General features: G+C 30.9%; 4 protein-coding genes across 5 annotated transcripts; 1 reads left to right on the forward strand and 3 right to left on the reverse strand.

Annotated features, from left to right (window-relative positions):
• Nucleotides 1-3,132: 3,132 nt before the first annotated feature.
• On the reverse strand, nucleotides 3,133-3,752 carry LOC125370504. Its single transcript, XM_048376281.1, has 2 exons — nucleotides 3,611-3,752; nucleotides 3,133-3,529 (listed from the first exon to the last, which is right to left on the reverse strand). The coding sequence occupies exons 1-2, from the start codon at nucleotides 3,719-3,721 to the stop codon at nucleotides 3,230-3,232; spliced, it is 411 nt and encodes a 136-aa protein (XP_048232238.1). The 5' UTR covers nucleotides 3,722-3,752; the 3' UTR covers nucleotides 3,133-3,229.
• Nucleotides 3,753-3,912: 160 nt separating this feature from the next.
• Nucleotides 3,913-9,278, reverse strand: LOC8285498 (two-component response regulator-like APRR9). Of its 2 annotated transcripts, none has more exons than XM_015716928.2 (9): nucleotides 9,085-9,278; nucleotides 8,698-8,907; nucleotides 7,719-7,880; nucleotides 7,484-7,614; nucleotides 7,229-7,330; nucleotides 6,646-6,757; nucleotides 6,146-6,539; nucleotides 4,749-5,544; nucleotides 3,913-4,342 (listed from the first exon to the last, which is right to left on the reverse strand). In XM_015716928.2, the coding sequence occupies exons 2-9, from the start codon at nucleotides 8,894-8,896 to the stop codon at nucleotides 4,229-4,231; spliced, it is 2,010 nt and encodes a 669-aa protein (XP_015572414.1). In that variant the 5' UTR covers nucleotides 8,897-8,907; nucleotides 9,085-9,278; the 3' UTR covers nucleotides 3,913-4,228. The 2 variants fall into 2 exon arrangements, with proteins under 2 accessions (XP_015572414.1, XP_015572413.1); XM_015716927.3 differs by having other exon boundaries at nucleotides 7,229-7,372.
• Nucleotides 9,279-16,855: 7,577 nt separating this feature from the next.
• Nucleotides 16,856-26,126, forward strand: LOC8285494 (conserved oligomeric Golgi complex subunit 4). Its single transcript, XM_002515029.4, is given in 3 exon segments — nucleotides 16,856-18,378; nucleotides 21,872-23,457; nucleotides 25,144-26,126. Coding segments are annotated over 3 exon segments (3,654 nt in total). The 5' UTR covers nucleotides 16,856-16,940; the 3' UTR covers nucleotides 25,774-26,126.
• LOC8285495 (31 kDa ribonucleoprotein, chloroplastic) lies at nucleotides 19,542-21,168 on the reverse strand. The gene is made up of 4 exons (XM_002515030.4): nucleotides 20,698-21,168; nucleotides 20,420-20,521; nucleotides 20,035-20,340; nucleotides 19,542-19,956 (listed from the first exon to the last, which is right to left on the reverse strand). The coding sequence occupies exons 1-4, from the start codon at nucleotides 21,079-21,081 to the stop codon at nucleotides 19,903-19,905; spliced, it is 846 nt and encodes a 281-aa protein (XP_002515076.1). The 5' UTR covers nucleotides 21,082-21,168; the 3' UTR covers nucleotides 19,542-19,902.
• Nucleotides 26,127-26,696: the final 570 nt, after the last annotated feature.

Below are 26,696 nucleotides of genomic sequence, written 5' to 3' on the forward strand. Positions count from 1 at the left end.
TTCCATGTCTGAAATGAGTAATTACCAATTACCAAAATAAATTTATACTGTTAATTGAAAATAGCAGTGCCAGAGGATAGTTTTAATAGTTAGCCTAAACAAATCACTTTCCACGTATTCTTTTAGGATTTTTGTCCAAATATTTTTATAAATATTTTTATCCAAATTATGGTTATTTATATATTATTTTACTGTTATTATTATTTCGACTGTAAAATTAGATTTATATTTAAAATATTTATTTATTAATTTTAATTTTATATAAATTAATATTGTAATTATTATTATTATTTTTTAAAATTAAAAATTAATTTATTAATAAATTTGATATTCAAAAATATTATTTAAATAATTAAATTATTATTTAATTAAAAAAATAATTTATTAATTAAATATAATATTAAAATATAATTAGTATACTATTTTAAAAATTATTATTATTTAGTTAAAAATTAATTATTATTTAAATAAAAATTTATTTATTATTAATATGTTATTTTTTAAAACTAAAATCAGTGTTTAATTAATAATATAATTTAATTAATAAATGAATAAAAATATAAAATTTATATATTATTTTTTAAAAGTAAATATATAAAACAAGACAATTATTTTATATATTAAAAATTAAATATATTATTAAAAAATAAAATTTTAAAAATAAATATATAATATAAATATTTATTTATATATTAAATTAATAAATATTTATAATAATATATAAACTATTTAATACTAAAATATAAATAATTAAAATTTTAAAATAAAGATATTTTTATTTTAAAATGGAAGTATCAACTATGCAATTAATACGTCCATATAGTTTTGTGGATATTTTTCGGACGAAGTGAAAAGTAGAGAAAGCCGTGCATTATAAAATGGATTTGGTTCTTATAGTTTTGTAGATATAGGGTCCATTCGGCACTGTTTTGTTTGTCAAAAGATTTGCGTGGTCTATACGATAGGCACTGACCCACATCAGACGTTGTTGATGTAATTTTAAAAAGAATTTATGTGTATTAATTTTATAGTAAATATTTATTAATTTATATTTATTAAACATGTGTTGAATGTTTATTTTTTAAATATAAAATATTTATTTTGTTAACTTAATTTTGTTAAAAATAAATGAGCTACAATATAAATATTTGTAATTTAATAGATGGATATCTATTAACTAACTAATGAATATTATACCTATAAATGATGAATGTTTATATTAATTATAAATTTTTTTAATATGCATCACAAAATAATAAATTTTTTATAAATAATTAATATTTTTATTTAAAAATATTGATGAACATTATATATATAGATAAATAAATATTAATGAATAATAAATCAAATAAAATGAACACGAACATTAACCATAATGAATATTAAATTCACTGATAATAAATATTTTAATACAAAGAAAATCAATTATTATAATCGACATTATACATATAAAAATTGAACATGTTAATATATGCAAATGATCAAAAATTATTAATATGTAGATGGTCTAATAAATTTTTTTTGATGTGTTACTATATTCTGATACATATAATTTTTAATTTTAACACGTGTACTTATTATTGACACGTAAAAGTTAATTTTATATATAATTTTTAATATAATATTAATTTTTATAAATTTATTTTATTATAATTTAAAAATTTAAAAATAACAAAGGAGCGGTAACAAAAGTTCATGCGTTATACACTTTAAAAGTAATACCCATACAACTTAAAAGAAAATGCACCACACATGTGTTACGGGCTCCGGTCCGTATAGATTCACGGATCAGGGTCCATGTTATAACAATTGAAATTTGTATACAAATTATAAAATAGACCCCTGTCCATATAGTATTACGAACTTAGGAGTCCATCCAACATCATTTTACTTATACAAAAATTTGTGTTTTACGTTTTACACGTGCCTGACGCGCGTCAGATGCTTACACAATCTTTTTTAAAATATATTCATTATTTATTAATTTAATTTTGTTGAAAACGTTAAATGTTCATTATTTGTTAACTTAATTTTGTTAAAAAGATATGTATAGTACAATATAAATATTTGTATTATAACTTTAGTCTGATTTTTCTTGTTCACCAATTGTGTAAGAACGATCTTTATTATATCTATATTATATATGTACGTTTAAATGAATTAGTAGATATGATTTTGATCAATGATGAATACCCATTGACAAAATAATGAATATTATGCCTATAAATGATGAATGTTTATATCAATTATAAAATATTTTTAATATGTATCATAAAAATAATAAAAACTTTCATAAATAGTAAAATTTTTATTTGAGAATATTGATGAACATTATATATACAGACAATGAACATTAGAGTACTAGATAATGTATATTAATTTTGACATTGATGAATAATACTTTAAACAAAATGAATATAAATATTAACCGTAATAAATATTAAATTCATAAATAATAAATATTTAAATACAAAAAGATTAATTATTATAGAATACTACATCTAATAGATATTATACATATAAAAAATGAACATTTTAATACATGTAAATGGATAAAAAAATATTAATATGTATCTAGTATAATAAAAACGTTTTGACATGTGTTACTATATTTTAATACTAATAATTTTTAAATTTGACACATAAAATTTAAATTTATGTATAATTTTATAGTTTTTATATTAATTTATTTATAATTTTTATACTTTTGTAATGATAAAATTTTAAAATATAAAAATTTAATAAAAATAATAAAAATATTTAATTTATTATTATTTTCAAATATTTTAATTAATTATAAAATATTAAAAATCTATTTAATTGTATTATTATTTATAATCAAAATAATTACGATGGTCGTACAATAGGCGATTGAACGATTAATTTTTATAAATATATAAAAAAATATATTTAAAATATTATTTTTAATATAATATTAATTTTAAATTCATATTATTGTAATTAAAAGATAAAAATATTAATAATAAAATAATTATAACAGTCATATAATACGTGAAATAAATAATACTTACGAGTATATAAAAAATATTTAATATAATATTAATTTTTTATATTATAATAAAATTTATTTTATTATAATCTAAAAAATCAAAACGATACAATTTAAAAAAATACAAAAAAAGCGAAAAAAAGTCTATGTATTTATATAATTTAAAAAAATTTAAAAAGAAGTGAAAAGTGTTATAGTCTCTCCTTTTTGACAAGCGTGCTATTTATAGACTCTAGTCCATTCTGGTACATATGGAACAATGGACAGTCCGTGTAAGCATTGGAGAAAGGCAGTGTCGTTAACCGACATTTGGATAAGCATATGACCCGACTGTTTCTGCATGGAAAAATGAGGTGGCCCTTCTCTTCCTTTTCGACTTGCTCCATTATTATTGGTCACTGCCTCGTCAGATCCAACATTTATATACAAGCAAGCCCAAGCCCCACGCTTAGAGATTATGCTTCCCTTCCATGCGGATTGTCCCCCTTCTTTCTGTTTTTCTTTTTCTCGTTCAGTTACCTGTTGGCAATTCGAAATTCAAAAGTTCCTACTGATATCGATAATATCAAAAGAATAGAGAAATGAATCTGGGTTCCGAACCTCAAATGCGAATTGCATTAGATCCAAAAACCGAGTCCAACCATCTTTTTTACCAAATCTGGAAAAGACTTCAGCGCTTGATGTCGAGGGACGATTGGGCACACTTTGCATTGGATTGTTCAAAAACCCACTCTACTCAGCCTTCGCTCCGATGATGTAAATCATTTGTACTTTTAACATTCAACAATCAACCAATACTTCTCATAGAAAAAGGAAAGACTTAAGCCGATATAATATTTGGTAGCTACAACAATCAAAGTGGATGGAAAGTGCAATCACTTGATATAAGAGAGCTGACCAACTCAAGAAATCAACCTATCTGGGAATTGAATAACTACCCATGCATATCATCAATATCATTAAACCTTCCTAAACACTAGGAGTCGGTCATCTACTAAACAAACCAAACAAATTAACCAGAGTAGCGGAGGGGTCGGACAACCTCGCTACACAATTACAATGCTATCTTTTCTTTTTTTTCCATAGATACAAAAATTTTAAGTTATAGCCCATAGCAAAGCAAATATTAAAGAAGCATGTCCAGATTTCACATCGTGGTCGCTATAGTATTTCCAATTCCTGCATCTGACGGCCACCAGACATGGACAATGGAGAGTTTCAAACATCATCATTCGCATCAGCTACCGGGGCATCATTTTGCACTTGACGAACAAACTGCCCTTTCACCCTTGGACGCAGCTCTGCTAGTCTTTTCCGGCTTTGATATCGAACCTGTATAAAAATTGTCCACATCAAAGAATTCAAGATGATGTTTATTTAAGGGCCACCAACATTCAATTTTCTACTTGCTTGTAAAGTCATAAAAAAACCTTTTTGAAATCATCATCTTATTTTATAATTAGATATTTAATTACTAGAGAATGTATGGCCCTTCGTCCCTTTCTACTCTTATCAATTAATATAAATTCCTAATAGCAGTGCAGGAGAAATAATTGCTGAAAGGAAAGCTACAAGAAACGTGATATAGGTGCAGAATCAGCTGCTGATGGAAGCAGTCACCTCTTACTTAGAGGATTGTGAGCCTAACAACATTCATGTATAGGGCATTGTTGTAAACGTGGTTGCGTATCCATTTGCATAGGTTAGTATCGACATGCAATGGCATTGACTATTATACCTTTTTCTCATAGCAGCGATCTTTCCGCTTCAGTCGGAACTTTGTCAAAGCTGCTTCTCTTTGGCTGAAGCGATCCGAGTCCATCCCTCTAAATCCATCACAAGCAACGATACCCCCATCATTCGAGCTCTCTGGAACCGTAGGCTTCTCAGTTGGTGCAACAAAAGTGGCATTTCTATGAGTTCTGCTGCTAAAGCTTCCATATGCGCTGCTGTTATTGTGATCTGCAAAGCTATTGCACATGCTACTGCCAGTGCTCTGACCAGCAGCAGGTGAACCATGCTTCAGTTCCTCGGGATGCTCCATATTGTTCTGCTGGTGCATATTCTGCTCCACGGGAGCAGTAGCAGTTTCAGCAGACTGTCTATTATTTCCTTCCGAGTCCTGAATTTCAGGATTTGAATGAATTGAGGTGCTAATAGGAAATGGAGACTGTTCTCTTTGGCTGGCCAGTTTGGGACTAGATGAAGGTAAACCTGTCTGTGCATAATATAAAGGAGAAAAAACATGCCCATATCCATTACAGATATTTTCGAGCCTCAACCCTGAGACAGCAATCAATTTCTGAGAGTCCGGATATGCTAGTTCACATTTCCCAGATTGACCAATGACCAGGTTGGTGATAATATCTTGACTGCCATTCGGATTAGAACCTTGTTGTTGAGAGACGCTATTAGCATTTTGAGAAATTTGATTGGATGACAGCTCAGGCGACTTACTTGAGTCTTCCTTAAACTCTGTATAATTACTGGTTGATGTTGGAAAAAGTGGTTGCAATATCTTACTACTACTATACCTGCACAATCAGAGAATCATTTTAACATATCTTGTTTCAATGACATATGGAACTGAGATATTTGAGATTTTAGAGATTGGGAACAAGGTAGATTGCAAATACAACAAATTGTCCTCCAAACTAATGAGACACATCGGTTCTCTTTTCTTTACAGTTGGGGAAAATTCAAGAAGTATAGAATGCAGCGGACATGCATTCTGGATCACCAAATCATTAAGAATATGAGATAGGTGTACGATTCCTTTAGCCATGAATGTAGAGAGAACCTCTTGATAATCCGTGTCCCCACCTCCACCAAAACCAGAGTCACCTCTATTCCACCACCCTAGCTCTGCTACTGTTTTCTCAGTTATATCCTTATGCTTAATCTCTTTTCATGTATAAAAATATATCTTGAATAGGCATCTAAAATAAGTTAATTTTATATGAGTGAAAGAAAAAGGTAAAGCCCCCAAAATTAGAAATAGATGAATAGGCGGGAAATAGGAAGATATCAGATGAGCTTTATGCTTCTTATTTTTAAAAGAAAACCATATGCCAAAGTTTCACCAAGTCAGAATCTTGAGTTTAAAGTATAATCAGGCTACTAGAAAAGATTTACCGTGAAAAAGCTGAGGCATTAGAATGATTTAGTGCACGCCTTTCCTCAACCACTTGGTTCTTCAAGCTATTTGGAAAGAACCTTCTGAGAGAAAGTTCCAGTTGAGAAGGGAATTCAGACTTGTTCGCACTATCATTTATGCTTATGTCTCCACATGTACGCTTTGGGCCATTATCAAATGTACCAATCAAGTCAATAACTCCAGCAGAAGATCTAATATGTTTGTCATTGTGCAACTGAGTGGTACTGGCATTGCTCCTATCATTCTCTGGTTGTGCTCTCTCATCTTGAATATTTATCTTAGTAAAATCATGTTCTTCTTCAAGTTTCAGAACAGTTGGATTGTGAGCCTCGTTGCATGTTGCATCCACTGGTTGCAATCTGGTTGACCATTCTGTAACATATACCATTTGAGATACTCTATTGCTAAGTGAAGCTGATAAAAGGAACAGTGTTTTTATTAATCACAGAAAACGTAAAGGACATAAGAGACCACATACCTCCAGTTTTACTCTCAGGGATAGCTGACTTTTTGTCCAATGTGACATCTTCATACAATTCTTTCTCCATATTGCTTAGATTTGAAGAACTTCTACACTTTGGCTGTGAACCCTGCATATTATGAATGTTAACACTTCCAGCTTTCAATTAAAGGGTCATATAAGAGCTTTGCAGAAGAGGTTGCAAAACACGTAGTCTCTAGTGGAACTTCATTAAGTCGGCCTATTCTAGACAGACAAATTATCCATGCACTATAACGCTGCTTAACACTGGCATTTCTTTTTGATAAAAAAGAAAATACTAGCATTTCTTCATGACTCCCAGATACATTTCTAATATGCTGCCTTACATGTAGGTTGTAAAATAAATGAGCCAAAAAGAAGAGGGATAGAAAGATGAAGATAATGATTGATTCGCAGCAGATTCAGGAAATGTCAAATTAATTATTCCTTCCCTATTGTGTATCACATTCAGTTGAGGTAGCCATTTAAAAAATTGATGGGCAAACCAACTCCTGTTAACGAACGCTTTTTATCCAGAGATTAAGGATACAAGACTGGTTATAATGTAAGCATTACTTACTTGGGCATCACTTCCTTTGTTGCTGCATTCCTTTCTTTTATGTGAAGAAGTTGCACAATCACTTGAGTGATCACTTGCTGAAGATGCAGCTTCAACTCTATGCTGTGCATTGGGTGAATTTGGAGGGATATTTCCAGCGGTTAGCTGATAGAGAATTTTAAAAAATATATATTCGATTTAATTAGTACAAAACTCAAACCAAGACACAGACCAAACCCAAAAAACGCAGAAGATGAACTGGAGGATGAAACCTACAGTTTGCCTTCTCCAAACGTGCTGCCAGAGGTTCTTCAGTTCATTTCTCCTAACAGGCTTAATGAGAAAGTCAGCTGCGCCTTTTAACATGCACTTCAAGACTTTACTAATTGAGTCATGTGATGACATCACTGCACCCATAAGCAAGTGAAACAAATGTTAAATGCTCAGTTCCATAATGAAAAAGGGGACAAGGTTGTGAAGATAACAAAACATTTTGTTGATATTCACATACTTATGACTGGAATGTTTTTGCAAAAATCATGCTCCATGACCAGAGTAAGCAGTGCATATCCTGATATTAATGGCAAATCTACTTCTGTTAATATGAGATCAATGTTGTTGGGTCCATCCTTTAAGGTCTCCCAGGCCATCAAACCATCAGGAACAGCAGCAACTGCTTGGATACAGAAAAAGAAGAATGCATAGGTTCAGTTAAAGATCATGATTCATAAAAAGACAAATAATGAAAGAAAAAAATGCCATAGTCTCTATTCGTTTACTTTAGGCAATCAACATGTAAAGTTTAATGTCAAAGAAATTAATAAAGAGAGAGATAGGTAAGAGACTCAAATTTAACTCCACTAACTGCAAAACCTAAGTTAAAATTGACAAATAAAAATTACAACAATGAGCAGAAGAACAGAGGATAAATTGCAAAAATATTTTATCTAAAAATGCCTTGCTGAACAACAACACGAACAATAGCTCTATATCCGATCTCGCTGTAACCACTTTAATTTGGTCATTTTGACACTCATGCAGATTCAACATTTCTGTTTCCATATTTTGACATCCTTTCAAGTATTTTAAACTAAAAAAATCCAACTAACTGCCACATATGCCTCAAAAAATATTGAACTTCGATGCAATTTTTGCTATAATTGATTTGAAGATTACAAAGATTAGCAGGGGGGATGAAAACAACTAACAATACATCAAATCTTTTATCAAATTTAAGACTAACGAATCGTGAGGGAAACAAAGACTGCTGATGATTAATTTTAAGCACAGAAAACTGATAATTAACAAATGGAAAATATAACTGAAAACTAATAAATGACAGAATAAGGATAATAAAAAGAGAGAAAAAAATGGCTTGGTAAAATAAAAGAGAGAAAAAGAGCTATATGAAAGACATAAGATGCAGAAAAACACCAAAACACAACATTAAGGAGGAACAAAGAAAGAGTAAAAGTTGAAGAAGCAGTGACCTCTGTAGCTGCATTTACGAAGAAGAGCAGAGATAATCTGGCGAGTAGAATAATCAGCTTCAACTAATAAAACTCGAAGCACCATATTTGGTAGAAACTTCTCCCATCGAACCACCTCCGATGATCCTTCTTTCTTCTCTCTCTCTTTGTCCACCTCCATCCTTCCTCCGCTACTGCTACTCACCACCACCTCAGCCATTCTCAAACACGCTATTATTATTATTTTCAGAGCAAACCAAAAACACAAAATCAAAATCAAAACAAAGCCCTAACTGTTGTAAAATTCCAAGTCCAATTCAATAGTAGCAAACAGTATTATAAGCTAATTGAGAGATATGCGTGTTAAATTTTTTTTCTAATAATTAAAGAAAAAGTGAAAAAATTAACCTCGTCCTTCAGGAAGATTTAAAAAAAAATGAAATATCTGAAATTAGAGTGAGAGAGAGGCAAAGAAATCAAAACTTGATATCCAAACTTTCACTCACGACCGTAGAAACCTCGAAAAATATCTTTAGAGAGAGAGAGAGAGAGAGAAGAGACTTCTTTTTTCCCAAATTTTGTTGTTGTTAAATCTCTACTAGTTGGAAGTTGATCAAAAGGTGGCCCGCTATTGGCTTATGTAGGGTGGCGCTGACGTGGCGAAATATGGGCCACTGTTTTTTATTTTTCTTGTATATAGATATAGAGAGAGAGGCAGAGGCGGAGTATTCAGGTATGATGTTTTCATGCTGTGGGGTCCATGTACGGGGACACGTGTTGGGCCATATTAGGATTTGTTAAGGAGGATATTTTGTTGAGGGTTCGCCATGTTGGCTTTGCGTGTGACCCTATATTTGAGATCTTATGGTAAGGAATAGTGACACGTGGAGTGCTTTGGAGAATCTTCGTTTGTTTTCAACCTTGGCTTTGCCCCCAACTATTTATATCTGTCTGCGTATTATTTTTGCTTTCTTTTCTTTGCTTCAAGTCTAGTTTTGCTTCCAGCCATTACCTTTCAAACTTGACTTTTATAAACTCTTTCTTTCTTGTTTTTTCTTTTTTTCTTATTTACGTAACAGTGATAATAAAAAGATAATTTGACGGGCATAGATTCTTTCACTGCCCGACTCTCAAGCCTTGAGGGTTATGTTGCAATCCGGTAAAATAATTAAAAGAAATTATTTAATTTAGAACATATTTATATTTTTATATATTAAATTTGAATATATATTTTTATTAATTTAAAATAATTCTGTAGACATAAATTATTTAATTTAAAATATAAAATATAAAATATAAAATATATATTATTTTTTACTTATACTAAATAAAATCAGATTTTATATTTGCGTAGTAAATTTTATGAGTGAAACTAAAAAGTAAAATTCATATGAAAATAAGCAGCAGTGTAAAATCACTTTAATTAATTTTTTCTGTGTTGGATGATATGTAATTTTGCAAGATGTATAATTAGTAAAGATAACACAATTAGGTGGATAAATTCAAGAAGTCCATTATGATTCATGGCTAATAATTATTAAATGTAAGAAGGTGAGTGAGGTACTGTCAATACTGGAGTCTAGTTGGCCCTCAGTCGTCTTATCCAATATTCAATGACGAAATCCAAAATTGCAATAAAGAAAATACATACACATTAAAGAAAAAAAAAAAAAAAAGCACGTGAGACTGATCACAACTTCACGGATCAAGGCTCAAAAGACGAACTTATATGGCTGGAAGGATTACAACCCTTTTAGTTTGCCTTTTTTATTTTTAACCAAAGATATATTGCATTACTGAGGAGAAGAGAAAACGCTTTTGGCCTCATTGTGTGTCAAAATGTTACATGCACGAGGGCAGTAAGACACCCTAACATTAGAAAAAGAAGGCAGTGAGGAGAAAATCTCTTGGATGATCATCATAACTGAAGCCCGAAATGAGGAATTTTTGTTCACCATTTGCACTATTGCCAGAGAATCACCCTCGAAAAAGACCTTGTTCCATGCAGACTCGAGTGCCCATTCCATGCTATCTCTGAGGGCAAGACTTTCCAAGACCAAAGGATCCAAGATACCAACGTAAGCTTTAGCCATAGACGAAAGAATTTGATCGCAACCATTGCGAGCAACAAACCCTACACTGCCCCGAGCAAGACCTGGTCTACTCGCCGCATCAAAATTTATTCTAATCCAATCCTTCTGCTGGAGATGGCAAAAGCTTGAGACCTCAGCTGCCTTCGGAGAAAACTGTACTGTTTCGAAAGTTACATCTTTGTACTCCTTCATCTCCTTTATCATGAGAGTGATGATATCCTGCTCAGACTTCCATTGCTGCTCAAAAACTATGGCATTTCTGGCCTTCCAAATATGTTACAGCGTAAATAGCAAACAAGAGATGGAGTATTCATTCCCACCAAGGTGCTGGATATCTTTCAAAATTTTCCCCTAAGCTTCCACAATGTCAGATAAATGAAAAACCCCAGGAATGAATCCTAATTGGGGATATTCTCCAGATTCTTTGAGAGAAAGGGAAAAGGAAGAATATATCTAAGAGCACCCACAGGGAGAGCATTAGAGAGAAGTTTCTAGAGAAATACCTTAACATTATAGAAAATTCTTGTCAAGCTTCTGCTGCTGTAGGGTAAACTGATAGATTATTAAAACAGGTTCGTTAGTTGTAAATGATGAAGTATGTTTTAATCATTTAATATTAAGGTAAAAAATATTTATACATATTAGTTGTGATATATACAACAAATCAAATAAGAATTTCTAAATAAAAATCTCTCTAATATTATTTAGAGCTTTCGTTTTTTAAAGATGCTTCACGTCTCTATCCAACTAGACGGAATTTTGATTGGATATTAGAAGTAGATATTATTTTCAATTTTTGAAATAATATGTCATTGATGGATATATAAATATTTATTTTGGTTACCAAATATCATTAATATTATTTGGCAAAACTCATTTTTTGTTTTTGTACTATATGAATTTATTCTATGCAATCCATGTATATTAATTGTGTCATAAATAGTCTTTTTTTTTTATACATAATTATTCCTTACATAACGGTTTAGTAAAATTACTAACATTCATGTTAAAAGATCAAAACCCTAAAAATTTCATAATTCATTTGTAAAATTACTTGTGCCCAACATCCATATTTATATCTGAGTAGCATGTGACTTTTAAATTAATTTTTCTAAACACTACATTATTATTATAGTAAAAAAAGATCAATATTAATAAAAGTAGCATTTAATCCTAATTTAGCAGATTCAGCAAGAGCTAAACTAACTAGACCACATCTAATGACTGCCGAATCCAATATATCATCTGCAATATGCATACACATTTCTTTAAAACATTTCTTCATACATTATATAGACAATAGAGAAATAAAAAACAAAGTAGCATAAATAGAAAGAAGAAAACCCATAAATCCATATATAAAAAGAAAGGCTACAAAAGAACACATTGGCATTTGAAAAGCAATAGAAGAGAAACAAAGATGTGTTAGTGAGGCTTTATTTATGATAAACGTAACCGAAAATTGAGAGGTTGATAAAGCTACGGAGAAGAGTGAAATTGAGAACAAGAGAATGAGATTGTCGGTAAATTCTAAATTGAATTTACATAGTCTCTCTGTTCTTCTAATTTTATTTTTTTTCAATTATTCTTTTGTTTTTATTGAGGAATGATATTTTGCAGCTCTATGTATATATAAATAGTTCTTCATTATAATTGTGTATTAAATCTAACCATGAAGGTCAACAACACATATATGATGTGTTATGTTGAAAAAAAAGCCATAAAAAATAAAGAAATAGAGAAAAAGCAACGCCGGCAAGTTGGATCTATATGCAAATAACGATGAATATGGGTTATGGCAATTGATGTATAGGGACCAAAGTGAAACAAATTCGAATACTACACAGTAACTAAAATATGGTTTCTGCCATATAATTTCAAGTAAGTGCAGTTTATTCCTTAAAACTTGCAATGCAACACCGGTAAGACTTTATTTTCAATATTACACTAATTCCCTGTTTCAAGAAGAAAGGAAAGAATAGAAAATGCAAAAAAGAAAAAAAGAAATACTATTTCTCTTGTTTGGAAAAGTGAGGATACAAATTATGAATAGGAAACTTCCCTGAGCCCACTGTTTTTTATTCTATTTTTCTTTTCAAACATAGCATAAATCTTTTTTATAGTTTATAATAATATGCTGGTCCTTTTTTTTACTGCTGATGTTGCCATTAATTTTAAAATAAAATAATAAAAATATATTTAATTAACTAAAAATTATTATTCTTCATATAAATTCTAAATATTACATTAATCGGACTCTCTATTTTAAAAATATATTTTTTCTTATTATATTAAACCTTCCCATAATTTGTAATAATTATATTAGTCTTTTCATTAAGAAATTATTTTTTTGTACTTTAGAATTTATAAATTCGATTTATACTGTAAACTCTTTTAGATTTGATAAATATTTTACATTTCTTATTGAAATACTATTTTTTATGAAATATTTAATTAGTTATGTTATATTCATAATGTTTTATAAATTGATTGTACTATTTAAGTTTATAAAAATAATATAAATAAGTAACAAATATCTATATTTCTTCTAAAAATATAATATTATACTTAAAAGATATAAGGTAATTACTAGAATTCTAATTTATTCAAATCTATGCCTATTTAAAGGTTAATTACTAACTACTTAAAGGTTTTGGTCAATAATTTTTAAAATTTATAGTTTTAAATATTATTGACATAGCAGTTACTAATGTGTCTAAGTTAGTACTCGCAAGTGCACAGACCGTTTTTATAGTAAAAATGATAAAACACCTTGGAGTCAATCTTTTAAGAAACTTTAAAACCATTATTATATAAACTAATAATCATGAAGAAAATACTAAAAATAAATCTAAAAATTCTAAGTCAATAATTTGAGAAAGTAGAATATTCATAAAATAAATATACAATGATATGATTAACTAAAACTATATGATAAAAATAGTATTTAACCTAGCCAATTACTTAGTAATCTCTTTATTTTAACCTTGAGCCTATATCTAATGAATGAGATGGTGATGTTTCTTTTTCTTTAATTACTCAAACCAATGATGCAATTAAAATTTCTTGTACCCACATATATAAAAGTAAATATGATATTTCTAATACATTCAATTAAAAAAAATTTATAAGATTATTATTATTAAATTAATATGATATCAACCAATAATAACAATTAAAATTAATAAAGATATGAAGGTAAAAAAATACTCATTAAATAAAAATATAACAAGATTCATGCATAAGTATAAATGCTAAACTAAACACTTAAGAAACTAGCTTATTTAACCTAATGATCATGGTTATTAAATAGAAAGAAATTAAAATAAAACTAAAAGTAAAAATCTCTATTAAAATTCAGAATCCTCCAACATATGAAAATGACTAATATTCACATTGTACTTCTTGAAAATCTCTTTAGATGTTGAAAGAATAATGAACTAAAAAACTAAATTATCTTAAATAATAGACTATAAAGAGAACTGCAAAAAAGAAGAATAATAACTATATAGTTGTATATCCGGTCTCCAATACTCGTAAAGATTTCATTTGCAGAGTCCTCCTCTAAATATAAAACATCTAAGAGTTATTTTCTAATAATTCTTAATTATCTTAAATAAAATAAATAACTAATAATGATCCATAATTATAAAAAGACTAATTCATTCTCCAATTGGGACTTATAATTTTCGGCTAGGCCTATACTTAGCCAATTTATGTGTCTTATAATTTTGAGTTCTGATACAAATATATCCAATTAAATTATTTTCTCAGTATTTTTTTTAATATTTTTTTTTCTTGGCTAATATTATATGAAAATAAACAATTAAACTGAAGTAATGTAAAATTATGTATTTTCATCATATTATATATAAAAAATATACTATTAAAACACTAAAATATTCTAAATATATACATATAATGAGGATCTATCAGTTACTAATTTATATTATTTCAGTAATATGTATAGATATAAATAATTTAATTAAAATTGAAATAATTTAATAAATATAATACAATAAATTGATAATTTTATTTTATGAGTTCAAGAATATTTTTATTCTTTCACTTAAAATAAATTAGTAGAGCCTAGTATATTATAGCACACTATATGAGATATTAAATAAACATTAAGAATTAAAATATATTTTCCTAGTATAATATGATGACCTTTTCTTTAATCAATGCATTTTCCAATATGATGACCTCGACAGGCAAACTTGCTTAATAGAAAAGAAGAAGTAACACGAGAAGCTTATATCTCGGACCAGGCGACGCTCCAGCTACCCCTCACGGCAATAGCATAATTCTGAATAAAGCATGCATTTTATTTGTTTTCTATCGAATGAAAGTCCTCTTTTCCTTTTTTTTTTTAATAGATTTTAATGAAGTCTAAACCGTTGATGATTTCTTTTGATGAGTTTTTTTTGTTTTGTTTTTTTAATGAGGGTTTTAAATTAGCTTAAACTTTTTTCATGGTTAAATCAGATATTACTCACACTAATATCACATATTAATTAATATCTGCTTTTTCAAAGCTAAGAATAAAATAAAATATATAATTTGTAACTAAATTACTTTCAGTAATCAACATGTTAAAAAAAGTTATAATAATACTATGCCACATAAAATATAATTTTATAACAATCTTTTACATAAAAATCTAATACTCAAATATAAATCACAAAAATATATTATTACTATTTTATTATTATTTAAATTTTCCAAAAAGGAGATATCCTTAAAATTATAATCTAATCGAAGTCATTAAATTAGTAGGATTAATCAACTACTCATAATTTATTTTGACAAATCTAAACTATTTAATTAGAACAACCGATCTTATTATTCAATTTAGTCCATTTTATTTATTTATAATTAGTGTGATATTATAATTGAACATCATCCATAAAAATTTAAGTATCCTACTATGATAAAATTAATTTTATTTATTATTGACCTATGGGTATACTCTAGAGGTGGCCAGTCATAACAAATGTAATTGGATAATATAAAAAATAAAAGAATTAAATATTATTTATTTTTAAAATTTGACTCTGTATCTTTTGATTACATTAAAATTTTTTTCAGTTTTAATAAAACTAGTTATCATTCCTTTTGTGTTAGTTTAAAGACTAAATTAGTAATTTAAAATTATAGTTTAATCCTTAAAGTTATTATCAAGTGTCAAACTCATTCAAAATTAATTTTATTATTGAATTAAAATAAAATATTATTTTTAACACAAGTTAATTTTAATAGTTAATTAAAATAATAAATTTAATATTTTTTACTTGTTTATATCTTTTATTCTTCTAGCATAATTCAATTTAGAAAAAATTTAAATGTACTAAAACACTTATTTTCTTTATTTAATATTATTAACTAAACTACATAGTTTAATTTTGAAATTTTAAATAAAATAAATAATTTAAAGTTATTATTTTTATTAGATATTAAAATTAAATTTTATTAAAAACAAAAATTTTATTCGTATTAATCTCTTTTAAATGTTGATAAATGATTTTCTTTTTAACATACAAGATTATCATGATCTTTTTTATTGATAGTAAAATTATCAATTTGATATCTTAGTTATTCCACTGAATCAATATATGATTATTTAATTTAATTTTTACTTCTTATATAATTAATTATAATATATAATAAAAATAATAATATAATGATATTGTTGATTAGAAATTTTTATTTTATATTAATAATTAAAATTAAATTATATAGTAATTTAATAATATTATTATACATAAATAATTTTAAAATATTTAAATTCGTTTGAATTAGATTTTATTAAAAAATTAGAATGAAAAGAAAAATATTAAATAATTATTTTAATTAAATATTAAAATTAATTTATACTAATAATAATATATTTTTTTAATTTAATAATAAAATTAATTTTAATTAAATTTAAAAATCAAATTATAATAAGATTTTACTATGAAAGATAATGATAGTAGTTTTATTAAAACAAGAAATTTTTTAATAATAGTAAAGATGTATAGAGACCACCTTAGATCGAACCACAGGGCTGAATAGTATTTAACCCAAAAGAAAAAGATCACACTGTAAGGATAGGTTAATGATTGGACTTCATTATTTCAGCTGTTTCCATCGCCAGCCAGACCAGAGTAGCACAGTGATTCCAAAAGAATGCACCAACCACTTCTGCGTTCCTCCATCAAAGTCGCTATAGCTGTCACTCGCTCAGTCGTCTTCCCGCCTAACCCAAAACCGGAATTACTCTTCTTCTACTCCTCATCAGCATACCAACGCCACCAAGGCCGAGAACAGAAAACGAAAAAATTATATCAAGAACTTTCGGATCCCAACTCCAATTCTCCGATTGGGTCACCATGTCGAGTCCAAAAACTCATAGCTTCCCAGTCAGATCCTCTACTGGCCAAAGAAATCTTCGATTACGCCTCACGGCAGCCAAATTTTCAACATTCATACTCTTCATATCTCGTTCTCATTCTCAAACTTGGTCGATCGAAATACTTCTCTCTCATTAATGATTTAATTCTTGACCTAAAATCCAAACATTATCCAGTAAATTCCAATCTATTCTCTTACTTAATTAAAATCTATGGAGAGGCAAATCTGCGAGATAAGGTTCTCAAAACATTCTACACGATGCTACAGTTTAACTTCAAGCCTTTGCCCAAACACTTAAACCTCATTCTTGAATTTCTTGTTTCTCATAGAAACTATATCAAACCTGCTTTGGATCTTTTCAACAATGCTCATAGATACGGTGTTTTCCCCAACAAGAAATCTTACAACATCTTAATGCGTGCGCTTTGTCTTACTGGGGAACTTAGTGTTGCATACAAGCTGTTCAATCAAATGTTTAAAAGAGACGTGTTACCGGATATTGAATCTTATCGGATTTTGATGCAGGGGTTGTGTAGAAGAAGTCAGGTGAATGGAGCTGTTGGTTTGTTAGAAGATATGCTGAATAAAGGGTTTGTGCCTGATTGTTTAACTTACACTACTTTGTTGAATAGTTTGTGTAGGAAAAAGAAGCTTAGGGAGGCATATAAGCTTCTTTGTAGAATGAAGGTTAAAGGGTGTAACCCTGACATTGTTCATTACAATACTATTATATCGGGGTTCTGTAGAGAAGGGCGTGCAATGGATGCTCGTAAGGTTCTTGGAGATATGGAGTGCAATGGGTGTCTGCCGAATTTAGTGTCTTACAGGACTTTGGTTGCTGGGATATGTGATCAAGGGATGTTTGATGAGGCAAAAAGTTATTTGGAGGAGATGATTTTGAAGGGCTTTTCTCCACATTTTTCAGTTTCTCATGCTCTGGTGAAGGGGTTTTGTATTGTGGGTAAGATTGAAGAAGCTTGTGGAGTGGTGGAGGTATTGCTGAAGCATGGAGAGGTTCCTCATGCCGATACTTGGATCATTATATTGCCTAGGATATGTGAAGTAGACGATTTGGAGGGGATACGTCAAAGTTTAGATAAGGCTATGATGGTAGAAATCATGGGCGATACCAGAATTGTTGAGGCTGGTATTGGTTTGGAGGACTACTTGATCAAGAAGGCACAACCAAAATGGCGAGCTTGAATTCTTTCTGGTTGCTTACTGATTAGTTCCTTTCACCTTTAAACAGAAGGATTTTGCAGCTTTTCACTTTCAGGTTACCTGTTATTCACTGCATTGAATAGTTTTGTATCGGAAGAAATGGAAATATTATTTGTTCTACAAGCTGAAATTATTTCCCAACAGAAGGCTATCCAATGGTTACACTGCGGGATGGCTAGCCTTTCCTCTTTCACTACTTAGGCTCCATTCTTGTACTTTGAAAACACGCAAAATGTTTAGAAACATGCGAAATGCCCAGAGGCTGTGCCATTAGACCGAAGGGACATTGAAGAAACTCAGAAATTGTCCGCTCTTCTAAAGAAGTTGTATTGTACCATTTTTGGTTCACGAAGGTGGTAATAACAGTTATTCGGCGCACGAATTATTAGCATTGCTCATTGGATTCCCTGCAATTGGGTTCTGCTGGTGGATTTGCATACATAAGCTGGAGGCAGAGAGAGCAGGTATCGATATATACTAGTAACAGAGGATCACAGCTTATGTAGTAGAAGACAATCAGGTTGGTGCAGCAGGAATGAATTCTCAAAGGGGATAATCCAGAAAATCGAAGATATTTATTGAAACTTAAAGAGAGAACTCCTTCAGCTGCAACTGCCCTGTCAATTTTGGATCTAAATGTAACCTTCACTACGAGCAATATGCTTCTTGTGTAAATGGTTGCTCAACTATTTATTTTGAGCATAAACTTATTTATGCTAAGATACTTAACGATGCTCAATTCTGTGGTCGTACAATTTACCATTTTCAAATTATCAACCTTCCCTTGGTACATAATCAACAAACTGTTTAATAAGCAAGCATACTACAATAAGATAAGCTCTTGATGGAGTTTCAAAATAGTATGCCAAATTTACAGAAACAAGCATTGAATAATTTCCTTGTGCAATTAGATTCTAGGCAATAACTAGCATATGTTTTATGCTACAAAGAATGGTAATACCATTTAAGCAACTGAGTAGTAAATTGCTCAGGAAAGTTGCAAGCATGCGTGCAATATCAACATACCATTCCACTAATGTGAGTCATCTGCTAATAACAACAATACAGGTAATGCATCTAGTTAAGACGTTTTTCCCTTTAGTCATCTTTTGTAACTCATAGCTCTTTATGGTCATGAAAACAACAAAACATTACTGATTTCAAACTGAAAGTAAATTAAGCAACCATAACAGGATAACAAAAACTTGCAAATTAACAATCACCAATCTAGCTAGAATTCAGCAATGAGTATCTAAAACTCTATTGGATCAACCATAGCCCGTCTCAGTTTGCAATGGTATTTTAAATCAAAATTGTCTCCTATAAAAATTTCAAGGGTAACTGAACTTCAGTGCAAGACACAAAACTTTGAATTTGTAGAAATGGGGATGATATAGAACTCTTCTGCCTAAGAATTTCGAGCCAAGAACGCTCAAGCTACCATAATTCTAATAAAGAAAAGATGTTGCTCCATTAGCCATTACTGATATGCAGAAAGAAAATTTTTCTTCAAGGCTCAGTCTTCTCTTTCAACACCTTTTCTAACTACTAATATCCGACCACGAAAATCCTGCACGAAAGATTCAAATGAGTAACATGCAAATAAGGAGGAAAAGTAAAAATGAAATGAGGTTAAAAATAAAATGACCTTTCCATTGAAAGAAAGTGCAGCATCACGCTCTTTGGTAGAGGAAAAGGATAAAAAGCCATAGGCACGGTTTTTTCCAGCTTTACGATCATACAACACCCTTGCACTGACTACAGTGCCAAACTTGCTAAATTGATCCCTCAGCTCCTCAGGTTTTACTGTCCAGGCAAGGTTGCCAACATATACCTTAAATGGACTTTCGTAAAAGAGATTTTTTGTGGGTGCTGAACTCAGTGGTTCAGGATTTCTTCTACCGGAATTCATATCGACTGAAAATTTAACCCGCATCTCTCTGCCACCGATATCCTACAAAGTACAAAATTTTTAGGCAAAATGCTAAAACAAGAAGGAAAAAGAAAAAAAGATAGCTAGTTTGAAACTCAACAGATCCATCAAGCGCAGCTATTGCATTTTTTGCAGAATTTATAGAACCCATTGTGACAAAACCGCATCCTCGACTAATACCAGTTTCAGGGTTCCTGGAGACCTGCCACAAAGTCACCAAGCAGTTTTCCAATTGATAAAAAAGATAATCACTAAATATCATTTGAACTAAGATAGAACACATGGATGGCATTATGTTAAAGCAATTCTGATACAAGTTCTTCATACTCTAAAATTAATCAAACACCAGATTATATACACAAAAAGAGAGGATATGACCTCAACCGAAATAACAGTTCCATAAGGCTTGAACAATTCTACAAGCTCCGCAATGTCACAGCTCCTTGGAAGATTACACACATATAGTTCACATGGTCTTGGCTGCTTCTTCAATTGACGCCCCAATTCATCTTCTTCGCTTTCGTTCTCATTCTCCTCCCTGTCAACCTCTTCAGCAACCACTGATTCCTCATTTACAAGAGCTAATATTGCGAAAACCCTTTTACTTTTGTTTGCTGGCCACAAGGAAGAAGAAGAAGAAAGAAGAGGGATTTCACGAGAGTGGGACTGGAGAAAGCACGAGAATTTTGGGAACGGCAACGAAGGTAACGTCGGCGTTCTAAAAGATGAAGGAAGGGAGGGTACTAAGCGAATGGTAGCCATGAAGCAGAGAGAAGTTCTACATTTGAGACGGATAATGTTTCACTCTATAGCCTACTAAACCAAACTGATTTATTTTGGGTAATTGCAAATATCATATTACTATTTGGTATAATTTATATTTGAGTCCTGCTCTCAGTAAGAAGAACAGACAAGAACATAAAAGATGGGCAAAACACAATATGATATAGACATTTAATATTTTATCATTTAAACACTTTAAATTCTTTTATACTAAAATAGTTTGGTAAATCATTTTTTATCTTTACCTATTTTCTTTTTTTTAAATTATCTTTATTTATTTTTTGATATGTAATTTTTTAAGACATTTACCGATATTACATCTAAATTTCTAGATATTACAAAAATAAAATCTAAATTTATTTGCCAAATTAATAAAATATAAAATATAGAGATATTATGAATAAAATCTAAATATTTATTAATTCAAATTAAAAATTAAAATAAATAATTAAATTAATTAAAATTCAGGTTTGTAATCCACCATCATTTTATTAAACTTTAATCCTTTTACAGGAGTAATATACAAAAGCTAAGGAGGTATCTGTCAATTTCATCAAATATGAGTACATTCGTGTAATTTAGCCTTTCTCTGAAATCGGGTTGAATAATATTAACGGGCCGGACATACAAAATCCAAATAAAGGGTTCATCGGGTTAGAACAACCATCTTCGTCTACTTTTGCCTCGTTCTAGTTTACAGATTCGAGTGCAGTATCTCTTAATTCACTAAAAAAGAACTGAAAAATGCCATCAACACCAAACGGATCAGTACAAAGATCTCAAGCAGATGATGAATCAACAACAACAGTATCCTCTATAAAATTCGGCACACGGGAGGCTCTAGATCACGTGCGAAACCTAACCGACGTCGGAGCAATGACGCGTCTGCTCCATGAATGCATCGCATACCAACGCGCTCTCGATCTCGACCTCGACAACCTACTCGCTCAACGCACCGATCTCGACAAGAACCTAATTCACCTTCAAAAATCAGCAGAAGTACTTGACATCGTTAAATCAGATTCCGATTATATGCTTTCTAATGTGCGTTCCACATGTGACCTAGCTGACCATGTTAGCGCCAAGGTTCGTGAGCTTGACCTGGCACAATCAAGGGTTAATATCACGCTTTCACGAATTGATGCGATTGTAGAAAGAGGGAATTGTATAGACGGAGTTAAAAATGCTCTTGAATCGGAGGACTATGAGGCGGCGGCTAATTATGTGCAAACGTTTTTGCAAATAGATGCGAAATATAAGGATTCAGGGTCAGATCTGAGAGATCAGTTACTGGCGTCGAAGAAACAGCTGGAAGGCATTGTGAGGAAGCGGCTTGCCATTGCAGTGGATCAGCGCGATCATCAAACGATTTTGCGGTTTATTAGATTGTTTTCTCCTTTAGGATTGGAAGAGGAAGGTTTACAGGTTTACGTAGGTTATTTGAAGAAAGTGATCTCTATGAGATCTAGACTTGAATTTGAGCAATTAGTGGAGTTGATGGAACAAATTAATAATAACAATCATAATAACAGTAACAATCAGGTTAATTTTGTTTCGTGTTTAACTAATTTGTTTAAGGATATTGTTTTGGCTATTGAGGAAAATGATGGGATTTTGAGGAGCCTTTGTGGTGAGGATGCGATTGTTTATGCTATTTGTGAGTTGCAGGAGGAGTGTGATTCGAGAGGATCTTTGATTTTGAAGAAATATATGGAGTATAGGAAATTGGCTAAATTGTCCTCTGAGATTAATGCACAAAACATGAATTTGGTTAATGTTCCTGACCCTAGAGAGGTTGAGTTGTATTTGGAAGAGATATTGACCTTGATGCAATTAGGTGAGGATTATACAGAGTTTATGGTTTCAAAGATCAAAGGGTTGAGTTCTGTTGATCCAGAATTAGTTCCACGAGCTACCAAGTCTTTTAGAAGTGGTAGTTTTAGCAAAGTAGTTCAGGAGGTCACTGGGTTTTATGTGGTTTTGGAGGGATTCTTTATGGTTGAAAATGTTAGGAAAGCTATTGCGATAGATGAGCCTGTGCCTGATGCTCTTACTACCTCTATGGTAGATGATGTGTTTTATGTTCTGCAGAGTTGTTTGAGAAGGGCAATATCCACGTCAAGTATTAGCTCTGTCATTGCAATACTGAGTGGTGCTAGTGCTCTATTGAGTAACGAATTCAATGATACTTTGCAACAGAAAATGAGAGAACCAAACCTTGGTGCTAAGCTGTTTTTGGGTGGTGTTGGCGTACAAAAGTCTGGGACAGAGATTGCAACTGCATTGAATAATATTGATGTGAGCAGTGAGTATGTGCAGAAGCTAAAACATGAGATTGAAGAACAATGCGCACAGGTAAGAACTAATTCTAATTTGTTTAATGTCATGGCAATTTCTTGTTTGTGACATGAGAAGGTAATATTGAGCTTCTTATGTGGTAATATTTATAGAATCATATTTGTTATTTCCACTCTTTAAGATAGTGGTTCATGTCAAGATATTTATGCTCTTTAATAGCAACTGTGTTTGTAACTAGTTGCTTCATCCAGAAAGACTAGCAATTTGAATGCGCAGGTGATAAGAATGATCTGCATAGGTGAGTGATTATTCTTAATTCATGGAATACTAACAGCAGCATCAAGCCATAATAGACTAATGTGCTTTAATCAATATCTTGTAGCTGCTAGCAGTTTACTGTTTGTCACATATGTAGATTTGTTTTTTATGTGGTAGGTAGTTTTATACATAAATTTGTGAGGAAGTTGCAAATTTTTTCTTTGCTTTCTTATATTACTTATTCTCGTTAGGACAACATAGTAGAATATCTCAACTCTGTAGTTGCTTAATCTACAATGACTTGCAAAAGGATTGCTTCAGCCATAGGCACTTTATACACTTGTAATGGAAAATGTTCTCTTCATTTTCCTAAAGAAACATAGAGGGTAGATCGGTTGGTAGCGTTGCAAGCTGGAACCAGAATCTAAAATATGGGTGGCTTGAGAATGCAGGATTCAACTGAAAGTTCAAGTCTAAAGTTGAGTTTGCATAAGGTTCTTCTCCTGCCTTCTCCTTTTCACAAAGGCATCACCCAGTTATGGGCTTCCTTTGACTAGATTATGGTTGTGCTGGATATACAATTAAAAAAGATTGATCTTGGAGCCATATCCATAACCTCACAAGGGTTGGAAATTGGAATGCCCTTTTTCTTTCATTGATTCTTAATATGTCAATCTCTATTAACCTAAGGGAATGTTAGAATATCTTAAACTGAATAACCCTGGATGTGCTGGGAGCATGGTCTTCATCTGAAAGGTGCAGTGGTGATTGATCAACATCTTATTAGAATGAGTTTTCACGGGCTTAAGCTAGGGTTAGATATGTCTAGCTGGTGTCTTGATTACCTTTTCATCCAAACAGGGGCTTTGTTGAAGATTGTAGGGGATTGTCAAGCTAACTTGATAATTGGCAACTTGCCATTCTCTTTGAGATTCTTTCTATCCTTAACTAGGTATTGGAGACCTCCTTCCAAACTCAGCTTAGGCTCCTTGCTTCGTGTATACTAACCCCACAAACACCTCCCCTACCCCCCAGCTGTTTGAAAAGAACCTAATAGCAGATGTGTATAGCATGTATATAAAAGAACCGTGCAGTTATATGTTTATGCTCTCATCTATTAAAATTAGCATAGGACATACTGTTAATTTGTTTTTACCTCCTTATTAAACTAATATTTGAATAGCAGACAGACATGCATAACATGTCATATAGGTGATTACCTATAACTTAAGTGGGTCAAGTGATACAACTGCTTGTCTAATTATTTTTTGGCATATGAAAACTCTGGGTCTTAAGGGAATTGAACAGTTTGAATTTGGCACAGCCGACTAGATGTGCTCGGATGTGTTTCCTGAGCCAATTTCTCGTTCTTTTTCCTTTATCATGACGTGTCTAATCTGTAATAGCCATTCGGTTGCATCCTCTGCTGATTTGTCAGAAAATTAAGTCTTTGGGCATTTAAAAAATTGCCATCATTTTCTGCAGGTATTCCCTGCATCAGCAGATAGAGAAAAGGTGAAATCTTGTTTGTCAGAGTTGGGTGATATGAGCAATACCTTCAAGCAAGCCCTTAATGCTGGCATGGAACAACTTGTGGCTACTGTAACACAACGCATCCGTCAAGTGTTGGATAGCGTAACAACCATTAGTTATGAGTTATCTGAGGCAGAATATGCTGATAATGAGGTGAATGACCCATGGGTCCAGAGGCTTCTTCATGCTGTAGAGACAAATGTTTCATGGCTACAGCCAGTAATGACTGCTAACAACTATGACTCCTTTGTACATTTGGTCATTGATTACATTGTGAAGAGGCTTGAAGTGATAATGATGCAAAAAAGGTTTAGTCAGCTTGGAGGCCTTCAACTTGACAGAGATATAAGAGCTCTAGTAAGCCATTTCTCCAGCATGACTCAGAGGACAGTTAGGGATAAGTTTGCTCGACTAACCCAAATGGCAACCATTCTCAACTTAGAGAAGGTGTCTGAGATTCTAGATTTCTGGGGTGAAAACTCGGGACCCATGACATGGAGGTTAACCCCTGCTGAGGTCAGGCGTGTGTTGGGTTTGAGGGTTGATTTCAAACCTGAAGCCATTTCTGCTCTTAAGTTATAATACCAGAATTCTCTTTATGCTCTCAACCTGCTTGGCCAGTGACAAGAATCAAAGCCGGGGCGCTGTCCTCCACAAGTAGCTTCTTCCCTCGAGTCCATTGCTGGCATGATTGTTATCTGATTCTTTCATTGTTCTTATTTTGATCTGTGTAATCATCTTTACCCCAAATTGAACAACCTTTGGTTCTTTCTCTGCTATGTTCCGTATCATTCTCCTCGAGTTTGTTTGATATTTGTACTTTTCAACCTCTGGGAAGAAGTGTAAAATTACTGAGACAAATAGGAATTTTGATTGTACACACTTAAAGAAATTTCAATGTTATATAATAAGATAATTAATGTGTTTTGGGATAATGGAGGATCCGATTTTGTTATTACTAACTCTTTTACGTGATTCCTTCAAATTTATAATCTGATTATATTGTCTATAAAGTACTCTTTTATCTTAATTATTTTGTTATTAAACTTAATTGAATAGTGTATGACTAATTTATAGTTAAACAATGATCTTTTCATCTGAAATATAATCAAACTCTTCGGTCAATAACCAACTAAGTTTTTTATTGAGGTTATACTTTTAATGAATTGACAAAAGTAGACTTATTTTATCTGTTAAAATTTTTAAATTTAAATTCAAACAAAAAAATTTATAATTTAAGCAGTTTCAAACATAAATAATAATTATACTGTTTAAACTTTTACCTTATCTCATTAGTCTAAACTTTTTAATTTTTTGGAAAAAAAATTTAAAAATAAAGCAACACATAGTTTTTTTTTTTTTTTTTTTTTAAAAAAAAAAACTTAAATAGTGTGACATTTAACACACTAACTAAATATTAAAACACATGAAATACGATTTGATTTTTTAAGAATATTTTATATATGTTTTTACATGTGACAGAATAAAAATCACGAACTTTCTTG

The sequence above is a fragment of the Ricinus communis genome, chromosome 1 (genome assembly GCF_019578655.1).
Source record: "Ricinus communis isolate WT05 ecotype wild-type chromosome 1, ASM1957865v1, whole genome shotgun sequence".
NCBI lineage: Eukaryota > Viridiplantae > Streptophyta > Magnoliopsida > Malpighiales > Euphorbiaceae > Ricinus > Ricinus communis.

What these genes read in the sequence shown, in the direction of transcription:
- LOC125370504 (XM_048376281.1), bottom strand. Translation starts at nt 3,721, where the DNA reads ATGCAAAGTGTGCCCAATCGTCCCTCGACATCAAGCGCTGAAGTCTTT. An exon ending in TAATGCAATTCGCATTTGAG is followed by an intron (nt 3,530 to 3,610) that starts GTTCGGAACCCA and finishes AATTGCCAACAG; the next exon opens with GTAACTGAACGAGAAAAAGA.
- LOC8285498 (XM_015716927.3), bottom strand. Translation starts at nt 8,896, where the DNA reads ATGGCTGAGGTGGTGGTGAGTAGCAGTAGCGGAGGAAGGATGGAGGTG. An exon ending in ACGTTTGGAGAAGGCAAACT is followed by an intron (nt 7,373 to 7,483) that starts GTAGGTTTCATC and finishes ATTCTCTATCAG; the next exon opens with CTAACCGCTGGAAATATCCC. An exon ending in AATGCCTCAGCTTTTTCACG is followed by an intron (nt 5,545 to 6,145) that starts GTAAATCTTTTC and finishes CTGATTGTGCAG; the next exon opens with GTATAGTAGTAGTAAGATAT.
- LOC8285495 (XM_002515030.4), bottom strand. Translation starts at nt 21,081, where the DNA reads ATGGCTACCATTCGCTTAGTACCCTCCCTTCCTTCATCTTTTAGAACG. An exon ending in TAGCTGCGCTTGATGGATCT is followed by an intron (nt 20,341 to 20,419) that starts GTTGAGTTTCAA and finishes TGTACTTTGTAG; the next exon opens with GATATCGGTGGCAGAGAGAT. An exon ending in CACTTTCTTTCAATGGAAAG is followed by an intron (nt 19,957 to 20,034) that starts GTCATTTTATTT and finishes TCTTTCGTGCAG; the next exon opens with GATTTTCGTGGTCGGATATT.